General features: G+C 48.6%; 1 protein-coding gene across 1 annotated transcript in view; it reads left to right on the top strand.

Annotated features, from left to right (window-relative positions):
* The first annotated feature begins 302 nt into the window (after positions 1-302).
* TGM6 (transglutaminase 6) overlaps positions 303-12,951 on the top strand; it is a 54,426-nt gene continuing 41,777 nt past the window's right edge. Inside the window, exons 1-4 of the mRNA XM_021709491.1 lie at positions 303-414; positions 888-1,015; positions 1,095-1,220; positions 5,472-5,625. Of these exons, the coding sequence (XP_021565166.1) occupies positions 303-414; positions 888-1,015; positions 1,095-1,220; positions 5,472-5,625 (520 nt within the window). The remainder of the gene's footprint in view (positions 415-887; positions 1,016-1,094; positions 1,221-5,471; positions 5,626-12,951) is intronic.

Genomic DNA, 12,951 nt, shown 5'->3' with positions numbered 1-12,951 from the left:
CCTGTGGCTTCCAGGTCTCCAAGCTCTTGGCGGAAGCCACCTCACAAAGACAGGGCAGATAAGCCTGGCCTTTGAATCAGTCTGCTGTGTCTTTTCCTTACTTATCTCCTTCCAGGAGTGGGTTGATATTACACCTAGCAGTTGGGTTGCAACAAGGAGGCCTGCAAGACATCCAAAGGGCAAAAAGACCCCTTGAGAAGCCAGGTGAGGGTCTTCTACCATTTTCCAGGGCAGATGACCCCAGGCAGAGGCAAAATGGCATGATATCCCCATCTTTCCACTGCAAAGCTCAGATGCCCAAAATGGGAAAACGTGCATACGTTGAGGGGAGTGGACACACTCAGAGGAATGGTCCAACTCCTAAATTAGGAGTGACAGCAAAAGTGGGCAGTGTCCACGGGGGAGAGCTCATGGGTAGGCTCCCTAAGCACACAGTCTCTGACAATAATCACCCCTTCAGCAGTGAAGAGGAGACATCGTCTTCATTTTTCTAAGACTCAGGAGGACCACAGATCCAGCCAGGGTCACAGTGAATGGCAGGGGGGAGGATCTGGTTTTCAAATCCAGGCCCGTGTGGGTCTAAAGTTTGTTGGCCTGAAGCTCAGGGCTCTTCCATCAAGGCTGAGCTGGTTTATGGGTGTGTACAGGTGCGTGGAGAGGGTGTGGAGTGGAGGGAGCTTGTCCTTGGAAGAGGATCTAGACCTCTGCCTCTGTAAATACATACAGAAGACAGAGGAACTGGGTCCCAGGAGGGTCTCACCCAGGAGGTGAAAAGACAACCCAAACTGGGAGCCATCTGAGGGGTATTGTGAGAGGTGAGAATGGTTGGCCATAAACCCTAGTTTCCTCCCACTCGTCCTCTCTCTCCCCGTTCTGTTTCTTGCCAGCCTTTCTGGGTCTTTCTGGGTCTCAGCATCCCCACAGTCCAGCTCTCAGCTCTGTGTTTCGAAGGCCACTTGGCTGGAGCCACTCCCACAGTGGACACCTTCGAGGTGCACAGCAGGGCAATTACCAGGTGATTATATGTCTCATGGGTGTCACTGCTGGGGTGGAGGGCCACACCCCCGCTTTTGAATTCTGACTTTCCTGCCTAGGAGTGTCCTGAGGTTTTCCTTGTTAACGTGGGTCTGGCTGGCTGCTCTGACACGCCACTCCGTCCTGACAGTCCACACATCACCCTGCGGAGGAAGCAAGGAGTCTGTCTGGCTGTCGCATGGCAGGTGAGTGGGCAGGGCCTGGAGCCTGGGGGCACGAGGGCCCCTGGCAGGCACTTCAAGGGATGGGGGTCCGTGGAACGACACTTTGATCATTGACTGTTAGCACTTTAGAGCTGGACGGTCCACGAGCTAACCTCGTGTGTTCATGAGGCCCCAGAAAAAATCTGGCCCAGCCCACCCAGCAAGTCCGTGGAAGAGGCAGCTCAAGTGTTGCGTCCTGGGTTGGGGTCAGGCCCTCCCCCCATGCCTTGCGGGACTGCAGGAGGCGGGAGCGGAAAGGCAAGGGCAGAACTAAAGTCCCACACTCCGTGCACATGACATGGATCCAGAGACATTTCTGGGCATGGCTGGGGGCCTGTGGGCTGGGTGGGAAGGAGTCAGGCTGCTACCTCTCCTCACTTGCACCCCAAGCACTCGCAGACAAGAGCAGCTGCCTGAGGTGAAAAGAGCTCTATGACCTTGAGCAAGAGAATCTACCCTTGTTGCCTCTGTTTTCTCATCTGTATAATGGGGATTATAACACAAATTATCTCACAGGCCTGCTGAGCTGATAAGACCGAGTATGCGTTTCTCCTGACATCTAAAATCTCATGTGGGACTTGTAAACAGTAAACTCAGACAATGTTGTGACCCCAATACAGTGAGTGGCAAATTCCCTCCCACCCCAACCCAGGAACTTGTCTGTTAGATGCCGAGGCCCAACGGTGAGCAAGTCAACAGAACCAGGGGCCCTCCTCGTAGGTCTTTAAGGGATGTTTCTAATTCTTCGCCTGCTGTTTTTAATTGTTCAGTATCACTGACAACTACAGGAATGAACTCATTTATTTTTTGACATTCACAGATAGGTATTTTAATTTCCTTATCATGTTCTAGCTTCCTTTTCATATTTCCTCCTGGCAGTTAGTAACATGACTAGGCATCCCGTGCTTGTCAGGCTCCTGGGATGGGTCTGCCTAGCCAACCTCAGCCCACAGCCTGAACTGCCCATTGAAGCAGCTGGGTTGCTCCCCCTGATGGCCCTGGTGCAGAGGAGACTGGCTTTATTCTTCCAAGCTCTGTTTCTCAGGGCTCACCTAGATGATCTCCCTTCCCTAAGCATTTGATAAACTATGCCTTAAACTGTACCAAATCTAATTGCTGAGGAAGGCACAAAGTTGATGACTTGGGCCCTGTTTTCAGGTCTGTAACCAACTTGCTGGGGACCATGCCTTTCTTCAAGCCTCGATTTCCCCATCTGAAATGTCAGCACTGGGTCCATCATGCAGCATATGAACTATTGGTTGGGCTGAATTCAATCAGGCCTGCTGGGACCTCCTGGCTTCTTGGGAGGATCTGTTCCTCAGAGCAGTGGTCATGCCTACTATGCCCTCTGTGCCTGAGTGAACGAGACAGATCCTGAGTGTAAAGTGCATCCATCACCCCAGAGCACCTCCTACCCCTCCCTCACTCTGTGACAGACACCCCTAGCTGATCGCAGAATTCTTCCCTACGGAGCCTGGATGAGCTCCTGGAATACACAACAAAGTTCATCAAGTAATCCCTACTAGTTGATCAATGTTAGCAAAGGAAAGGAGATGAGACCATTTTGCTGTTATCAAATTGCAGTCATCTTTCAGTTTAGAAATTGTAAGAATTGATGGGATATTCTGCATGAGGTTGGCTCTGGTTGGAACATTGCACTGGAATGAATGGGCCCCTGCCTATTGGTGAGAGAGGTCAGCCGCTTCCGACCGGATGAGACCAGGATGGAAAGGTAGATTGGACAGTGGCCCCAGAAAGGCCCCAGGCAACTCCCCAATTAATCGCTGAGCTACGGAACTTGGGTGCCATGATGCACACTAAGGATAGGGTCATAATGGGGCCCATTAAAAACCAATTATGCTGAATCCAGAGTCTGGGAGATGTTTCTGGCTTCAGCAGAGTTTCCTGGGCTCAGCCCCACGGGGTGCCATCTCCAGGATGGGACAGAGACTTGGGAGGGTTGTATCACTCAGCTGTCTGGTGTCACCCAAGGGCGGAAGGAGGAAGAACTGTGTGAGTCAGGCCTTGCTTGAGGGCGGGGGTGTGGTGGGGAATTGAGTGGGTGGGAGGTACTCTTCCACACACAGACCCTTCCCTCCAAGCAGGACTCTGTCTTAGGCGGGGCTCGGGGCAGCTGGTGAGCAACTAAGTTGGGGAGAGAGGAAGGACAGGAGTGGTGGGCAGGGACAGGTTGGGAGGGGCCTCGAATGCCAGCAAGATGGTTGTGGATTCAATGGTACTTGAGCAGGAGAAATGACAAGCCGGCACCCATGCAGTTGGAAAAGTCCCCTCTCCTCTCTGAACCTCAGTTTCTCTTTAGCAATGGGATGGATTGAACAAGAGGAGCTGAAAAATACTCTGAGGCTGTTGTGACTGTACATTAACTCAAGCAGAGACCAAGAGGCCAAAAAGATACCAACGTGCGTAGGAACTGGGGAGGGGAGAACCAAAGGTATGGAGGACATCCGGGGAAAAGAAGTGGTGACATAAAGCCCCATCTGTTGAGCGCGCCACTCTGGACCCAGCACCACCTTGTCGGTAGGGAGATGCTCATCCTGGCTGAAGCCTGTTATCCTGGCATACTTATTAATGGCTTCTTCTTTCACTCTCAGCATTCACTCTTGGGTGAGGCATTTTGTTATTACCCTGTAAGGAAGATGTTATTATTGCCACTTTTCGGGGAAAGCAATTTGAACCTCAGAGGGCCCAATAACTAAACCCATGGCCACACAGCCAATAAGTGGATGACACGGGATGGCGTTACTTAGCAGAGCACTGGACTGGCAGTCAGAAGTTCTCGTGTAAACATCGATGATAATAATATGGTTGATAATGCAATTGCTATCAGTAAATAGACCAGTACATACCAGGTACTGGTCTAAGTACTCTGTGTGAATTAACACATTTCATCCTCCCAGCACAAGGAGGTGGGTAGTAGAGCATCACCCCCATTTTCACCAGGAGACTGAAGGTCAGAGAGGTCATTCATTCATCTCGAGTCCCACAGCCAACAAGCAGCAAAGCCTGTACTCGAGCATGTGCCTCTGAGACCAGGCTCCTGGCTACTGTGCAGAGTGAAAGGAAGGCCCAAGAAAATAGCAGAAGGCAGTAAAGCTGGAGGGGCCACAAGGCTTGGGGCGACAGGCAATTGGGGGAACACTCTTAATGCTCTTAATAGAGTCCTTCTTTTCCTGTGCCTGAGGGACACAGCCCCAGGTCTGGGGTCAGTGGACCTGGCCCTGCATGTCCCCAGGGGCTGATGACATGCAGCCCATTCTGTCCTCAGGGCCTCGGGATCACTGTCAACCAGAGGGTCTCTGGTCAAATGCTGCCTCTCCAACTCTGTCCCTGGTGCCAACCAAAAGGTTGGGTGACAATTCTCACATCAGCACACTTTTCGGGGACATGGGGGGAAGGGATGGTGGATGTTGGGGAGGGTCTGAGAGCAGTCCTTGGGGCATCAGAGGCACTTGCTACAGCAACCACAAACCACCCAAACCCTAAGAGTCCTTCTGGGTCATTTCACAGAGAAGAAAGCTGGGGCTCAGAGAGGGGAAGCAGCTTCCCCTGAGTCCCAGGAGGGATCAGTGACAGAACTGCCTGCTTGTGTCAGAGGCAACAAAACCACCTACTCTTTGCAGAAGGGCAGGCTTTGGAATGTGACAACTTGAGAGAGAGGGATTAATGGTGGCGTGTGGACAGGTAAGGCTTGGGCAGCTGATGGGGCACGGGTGTTGAGTGATCCCCGAGGGCAAGTCCAAGAAGTTGCTGAGCATTTTTTCCCTTTCCATAGCCCAGCCAGGGGAAAGGAAAGGATATTTATTCGTTCATTCATTCCACCAACATTCACTGAACATCTACTATACCCTCGGCCCTGAGCCTGGCTCTAACAACCAGAGGAGAAGGGACACAGGCCTCGCCTTCATGGACTCTCAGTCCAGTGCAGGAGAGAGACACGTAAACAAACAACTTCACACAGCATCCTTGATCGCAGGTCAAGGATAGAAGCCTTCATCTCAGCAGAATTTGAGCTGAGCACATGGAGGAGATCATATGAAGTTTATTTTAACCAGAGGTCTGAAACCATCCCATCTGCATTGCACATCTATCTCCTTACCTTGGGCTGCCCTATACGTAGGATTCCCTCCCCTGTGCCCATGAGTCTCACTGTTCTCATGAGGGCTGGGAGGACACTGACCTGTAATCATCAAAACAGTTGCTTTTCCCCTGCAGGATCTCGAGCCCCCCAGCCCTGACCTCATTGCAAAAATAGCAGGTCCTGGGGGTATGATGCTGATAAGCACAGATGACTTAGATCACCAAAAGAGCAGCTCCAGGGACAGGTCCCACAGGGACCCGAACATTGACCTCCTGGGTCATGGGGCGGGTGTGGAGCTGGGGAGGGGCATGCCTGGCAGGTTGGGATTTCCAAGTAACATGTCTGCAAAACCATAAAGGAGCAAAAGGAAGAGGTAGGTTCTATGGGGGTAACAGGAAGCAGAGCAGGGAAAAATAAGAAGTTGCAAGGAAAAAGAGCTTGGCTCAGCAGAATGAAGGACTTTCTGACACTGGGCGGTGGATGAGTTGCCCCACAGAGTCACAGCAAGCCGGGATCATGATCAAGTGTCCACCAAGAATTAGGATGAGGAAATTTGGCCCTGGGCAGGAAGTTATCAGAGACGGTCTCTGAGATTCGAGGATAATGGTGCCAACAGCAGTTCTGAATCATCCCACCCCCTCTCGCCTGTGATAAAGATGCTGATGTCTCAGAGGGTGATGGGAGCTGGCTTGGACTGTGACAGGAAAGGGAGAAACCAACGCAGAATCCTCGGGGCCTGAACCCATGACCCAAGATCCAGGAGCCCTCATCAAATCCCAAACTCCCCTTGTGTCCAGCCCTGGGGCATGCCAGGACTGAGATAATTACCACCTAATAACCTCATCCCTGCTCCCTGACTCATCCACTACTCCCCCCCCAAAACATCCTGTTCTGGCTTGTCCCTACATGGGCTGTGCTTTGGAAGTAGCAACACGAATATGTGAGTTATAGGTTCAGTGTGTCCTCAGGCAAGAAGTCCCTCTCTTCCCATCTCGGGGTCTCGGTTTCTATTGCAGCAAACGGAGACCTGCACGTCTAAAGGTTCTTGCTGACATTAGACCTGACAATTCTATGTACAGGGTACCTGGGGATTTCTTGCCTGTATTTTCTGATTAAACCAAGACCACCTGAACTCAGAGTCCTGGGAGCTGAAAGGTCTGTGCCTGCCCAAGAACTACTGGGTCTAACTCGGAGTGAAGGCTCTGGTTCTTTCCCTTGTGAGAGAATCGGAGACAGTGGGCAAGTCCCCTGGAACTGTTGTTCCTGCTCCTGCCACACGAGGTCGCTGTTGGGCACTGACCCTGCACAGGCCTTGCTTTTTCTTTTACTTTTGTTTTGTTTTGTTTTTTGAGTCGGAGTCTCACTCTGTCGCCCAGGGTGGAGTGCAGTGTCATGCTTATGGCCACCGCAGCCTCGACCTGCTGAACTCAGGCGATCCTTCCGCCTCAACCTTCCAAGTAGCTGGAACTACAGGCGTGCATTACTACACCAGGTTAACTTTTTGATTCATTGAGAGATGAGGTCTCGCCAAGTTGCGCTGGTCTCAGTGGCTGTAGGAGCTCCCAAGCTCGGGACACATGTGTCAGTTTTGTGAGTTCCTACTGAAATGTTTAGTTGTTATCTCCAAATCATGATTCCAGACTGGGGCTTCTAGCCTAGACCAAACTAAAACTAGTTTTTTCCATGAATCTCAGGCCTGGGTTGAGACGATGGCACCAACCCAGACAACTCATAAGTGGAGACCAGTTAAGAAACAGGCTGTTGTAGTCGGGCGCAGTAGCTCATGCCTGTAATTCCAGCACTTCCGAAGGTAGAGGCAAGAGGACTGCCTGAGTCCAGGGGTTTGAGACCAGCCTGGGCAACTTGGCAAGACTTCATCTCCACAACAAAAATTTTTTTTTTAATAGCCAGACGTGGTAGTGGCTTCTTGGAAGGCTGAGGTGGAAGGATCACCTGAGCCCAGCAGGTTGAGGCTGCCATGGCCGTGAGTGTGCCACTGCACTCCAGCCTAGGTGACAGAGTGAGACTCCAATTTAAAAAAAAATGAGGCTGTTGTAGTCTAGACAAGAGATATGGCCTCCTCCATGTTTTGATTATCTATTGCTGTGGAACAAACCACCCCAACACCAGGACGTTGCAGCATCAGCAGCCATTCTCTTGCTTAGGAACCTGCCAGGTGGGCAGAGCTCAGCAAGGACAGCATGTCTCTGTGTCATTTAGTAGCAACTGGGGCAGCTCAACTGGGGCCTGGAGGATCCGCTTGTTAAATGACTCAGGACCAATGCCGTCAGGTTGGTGCTGGCTGTCAGCTGGGAGCTCAGTGACTGTGAGTTGGAGGTCTCAGCTTCTCTACATGTGAGCTTCTCCACAGAGCTTTGGGCTTCTTCATGGTATGGTGGCTGGGTTCCAAGAACAAGCAATGCAAAATAACCAGGAAGAACTGTATAAACTTTTACGGTCTAGCCTTGGAAGTCACAATGTGCCACTCTGTTTTAGCCACAAGTCTTTCAGGTTCGGGGGATGGGACTCTACACCCCACTTCTCAATGAGAGGAGTATCAACATCTTATGGAAAGAAGAGTATGAGGAATGAAAGATATTACTGCAATCATCTTCACAAAACACAATCTGTCGCATTTTAACAACTAAAACATTGAACAAAGATACTGGGATATTTAAAAATTCAAACATTTTGGCCAGCCCTTTTGAGACACTGGCCCAGATAAGCCACTGTTCTGATGCCCTTGGTCAAGCTCATGCTGCGTGTTAGAGTCTGGGACTCCTGTGGGGTCAAAGATAAAGGTATCACAAGTGTAGACTCCAGAGCCAAATCTCCAGCTCCATCACTTAGAAGGCTGTGTAACGTATACCTCGGTCATTCCATCTGTGTAGTCACATTAATAATCGTACCCCCTCATATGTTTTATGAAGATTAAATGAGCTAATATTTATAAAATACTTAGAAAAGTTCTGGGCTCATAGGAAGTTTTATTAAATAAAACCTATTCAGTGGTCCAGATAACAATTACTGAACACTTGCTATATGATTGGCATCAAATAAAACAGAGCCAAGTGCCCCATGGCAGGTGCCCTTGGGCAGGGAGTACTTGGTGATAATACTTTGGTAGTTCTCAACTATGGCAGCTTGTATTTCACAGGATGGTCATATCAATATAGATCTCATCTCAGGTGTTCTTTTTACAATATGACACTGATAGATTTTCAGCAAGAGGCAGGACACATTTCCTTCTTCTTATACCTAAGCAGATCTTTGTAACTGCCTTGATCAATAGAATAAAGTGGAGGTGATAGTGTGTAACTTCTGAGGTTATGTCACCAAAGGCATTGCATCTTCCACCTTGGTCTCTTAGATCACTTACTCAGGGGAAACCAGACTCCAGGCAATGAGGACACCTAAGCAGTCTCATGGAGAGGTCTACATGGAAAGGAGTCAAGGTCCTCAATCTCCACCCAGCACCCATTTGCCACCCACATAAGTTAGCCACCTTGGAAGTGGATCCCCCAGCCCCAGTCAAGCCTTCAGATAAGTACAGTACTCCAAGTAAGAGCTGGTCAGCTGAGCTCTTCCCAAAGTCCTGACCCACAGAACCATGAAGATAACACGTGATTGTTGTTTTTCTGAGCTAAACCCTGGGTTAAGCAGGTTAGTTATGCAACAATAGGTAACTAAAACATGAGCAGTCTTGTCCCTAATATCCTTTCGTAATAACAAATATTTAATAGCACCTCTTCACCAACCTAAATTAAATTGACACATACTACTTACCATTGGGCATCACTTTTTAAAAATATCATATTCTAACTATAATGTAAGTGGTAAATAAAAGAGAATCTATTTTTAGCTGAGCATAGTGAACTACATAAATGCGTACTGAAACTTTACGGGGAGGCATAATAAAGTGGTCAGATGCTGTCCTATGCACTAAAAGCCAATACTATGACACTGGGTTTTTGAGAAAAGAAAAGTTTTTTATTGTAAATCTTTAACAAGGAGACAGGCGTCCAGTTCAAATCTGTTTCTCTGTGTGGGCTTTAAAATTTATTAGAAAAGGTTTAGGGGGTGGATTCTGGGATTAGCAGGTGATTGGTAGATGGAAAGGGGAGGTCTGGAAAGTCCTCAGGCATGCACAGTTATCTCTTCATGGGCCCAAGTGCAAACTCAGGGGGATTTGGTATAAAACATGTGGTGGAAATTCAGACTGTGATGTCACCAAACTTGTTCTATGCTAATTCCAATTGGCCATATTGGTTTCAACTGATTTGCCAGGTTTTTTTAAATCTTACAATCTGTGGGAGTTTGAGCAAGTTGCTTCTTTTCTTATCTGCCATCCTGCAAATTCAAGAATTTGTGTTCATCACCCTAGTGTCTTTAACTCTTTGGGGCATCTGTCCCAAATGCCGACTCGCTCCTGTGGGCTGTGTGGGAGACTCAACTCAACTCAGGCGGTGTTGTCATTTGGGACAGGACTTTCCAAAATCTAAACAGGGAACCTGGAAAGTTCCAAATGACAGAAGGTATAATCTTCAATTTGCATAATAGTTGCATTCCTGTGAATTCAGTAAAGTTTAAAATATTGTAAAACTTAATGAATATGTGCATGTAAAACAGGTTGAAGCCGGACTCGGTGGCTCAGCCTGTAATCCCACGCCTTGGGAGGCTGAGGTGAGTGGACTGCCTGAGCCCACGGGTTCGAGACCCGCCTAGGCAAATTGGCAAAACCTCATCTCTACAATAAATTAAAAAAAATTAGCCAGACGTGGTAGTGCGCACCTGTAGTTCCAGCTACTTGGAAGGCTGAGGCGGAAGGATCGCTGGAGCCCAGCAGGTCGAGGCTGCGGTGGCCGGGAGCGCCACTGCACTCTAGTCTGGGTGACAGAGTGAGACTCCAACTCAAAAAAAAAAAAAAATAGGTTGAATGCTGGGTTCAGATAATAACAAGTAGATTTTTTCCTACATTAATGTCCAGGAAGACAGTTGAACATTGCGTGGAACTTGGGACAATTGTCCTGCCCCATCATATTTCAGGATGTCTGACACCACTAGCCTCTCTCAATCGTTATAGTAATAAAACAATGTTACACAAATATCCAAAAAGTTCTAGGCAGTACCATCTCCTGAACCAACCCCACGGAGAACGGTTCTTCATCAGGAGCTAGACTGTGGCGGCTCTGAGAGCAAGGCCCTATCTTTCTTCTGCTGATGTTTGCTGTGTCGGCACTGCCCTGTCAGACTTTGCGCTGGAGAAGAATTACAGGCACTTCTGTCAAGGAGTTCACAGTCTAGGATAGTCTCGACTCTAGGGCAATGGTTCTCGGCTGAGGCTGCACATTGGGAATACTTGGGGAGCGTCCACAAATCTCAGCAGTCAGGCAACTCCCTGGACTAATTAAACCAGGTTCTCTGAAGGAGAGGCTCAGCTATCAGAATGTACCCCAGCTGCCAGGTGTAGTGGAGTACACTCGTAATCCCAGTACTCTGGAAGGCCAAGGGTGGGGGATCACTTGAGACTAGGAGTTTGAGACCAGCCTCCTCAACAAAGTGAGACCCCATCTCTGCAAAAAATAAAAATAAAAAAATTAGCTGAGTGTAGTGTCACACACCAGTAGTTCCAGCTACTCAGGAGGTTGAGATGGGAAGATTGCTTGTGTCAGGAGTTTGAGGCTGCAGTGAGCCATAATCATGCCACTGTACTCAGGTCTGGACAAAAGAGCAAGACCCTGTCTCTAAAATAAGTAAATAAATAGAATGTGTTGCAACTTCTCAGATGATTCTAATGTGCTGTCAGTTTTTAGAACAATTATGACAGTGTCATAATTTTGTCAAACAGCAGAAGCTGCTCATAGTGGATCATGAAGTTAAAGAGGTGACAAAATCAATTTTTTAAAAAGAAATAAAATTGAGAATAAAAAGCAGCCCCCAACATCCAAGAACTGGCCTGGTATTATCAGCCAGGTCTTGGTGTGGCTAGGAGCTGGCCATGGTGTTCTCTTGTTGAACATAACAGTTTTATAGAATACCAACAGCAAAATCACTACGTGACCATGGTGGATCAAGAGAAAAACAAACCACTCTGCAATCGTGTGTGAACACAGACAGAAATATGAACCTCATCTAAGCCTCAAAAATGACTAACATCCGTATGGCCCGGCTAATATGAATGATGGCTGCTTTTTGCCACTTACAACTTAAGTTTCCATTCATTGTCTCCACCTTCTACATAAGAAATATTAAGATACTTAGCTGGGAGCAGTGGCTTATGCCTGTAATCCCAACATTTGGGAAGGCAGAGGCAAGAGGACTGCCTGAGCCCAGGGGTTCAAGATCAGCCTGAGCAACTTGGAAGACCTCATCTCTATGATAAATCAAGAAATCAGCGGGGCATGGTGGTGCATGCCCGTGGTTCCAGCTACTTGGAAGGCTAAGGCAGAAGGATCTCCTGAGCCCAGCAGGTCAAGGCTGTGGTAGCCGTGAATATGCCACTGCACTCCAGCCTGGGTAACGGAGTGAGACTCCAACTAAAGAAAAAAAAGATAATCAAGGCTGGGAGCAGTGGTTTACACCTATAATCCCAACACATTGGGAGGCAGAGGAGAGAGAATCACCTGAGCCCAGGGATTCGAGACCTGCCCGGGCAACTTGGCAAGACCTAATCTCTACCACAAATAAAGAAAATGAGCCAAGTGTGATGGCACGCACCTGTAGTTCCAGCTACTTGGAAGGCAGTGGCAGAAAGAATACCTGAGCCCAGCAGGTCAAGGTTGTGGTAGCTGTCATCGTGCCATTGCACTCCAGCCCAGGTGACAGAGTGAGACTCCAATTCAGAAAAAAAAGAATAATGAAGATATTCAAACATAGACTTGCCCTGCCTCCTGACAGCATCCAAGCCAGAAAAAGCCCTGCTTCCTTGAACTCTCCCCAAAATCACCTAACACAAGCCCAAAACCTGTAAATCCTTTCCAGTATCCCTTCCTGAGACGCCCCATGTTTCTCCATGGTGTGTGTTCCTTCTCATCGTGAGGGGCAACAAGCCCTTCTTGTTCGACTGCTGATGTGTTCTGGGTGGTCTTTGGCTAGAGAGCATTGACAGAAACCAACATAAAATATCAGTATTCATTATTCTTAATAAAGAAAATATTAACGAAACTTTTGTGTCAGTTTATATCTGCACATGTGCATATGCTTGCATGACCCAGAATGGGTAAAGTATTTCTTATGTGGGTCCCAATCTAAAAACTGTAACCACTGGCCCAGTGGTCAAGAGCTAGGAACCAGGAAGGTCACAGACTCCACTCCGGCCCTTGCGTTGTTCTGTGCCCTTTGGCAAGTTACTTCACTCCTTTCAGCCTCAGTTTCCTCATTCATTCATGAATTCATTTATGGACTATTTGTTGAGTGCCCTCCAGTGATGATCCAGGTACCAGCTCCCTGCCCTCATGTGGCTGATACTCTTGAAAGAGGAGGTAGGAAGTTTAAAGAAAGAAACAGCCGGGCTCGGTAGCTCAGCCTGTAATCCCGCGCCTTTGGGAGGCTGATGTGAGCGGATTGCCTGAGCCCGCGGGTTTGAGACCCGCCTGGGCAGCGAGACCTCATCTC

This window comes from Carlito syrichta, unplaced genomic scaffold (genome assembly GCF_000164805.1).
Source record: "Carlito syrichta isolate Samal-C Ts95f unplaced genomic scaffold, Tarsius_syrichta-2.0.1 Scaffold239047, whole genome shotgun sequence".
NCBI classification, from domain to species: domain Eukaryota; kingdom Metazoa; phylum Chordata; class Mammalia; order Primates; family Tarsiidae; genus Carlito; species Carlito syrichta.
Note: the sequence above shows the minus strand (reverse complement) of the source record. Positions and strands in the feature narration are given on the sequence as shown.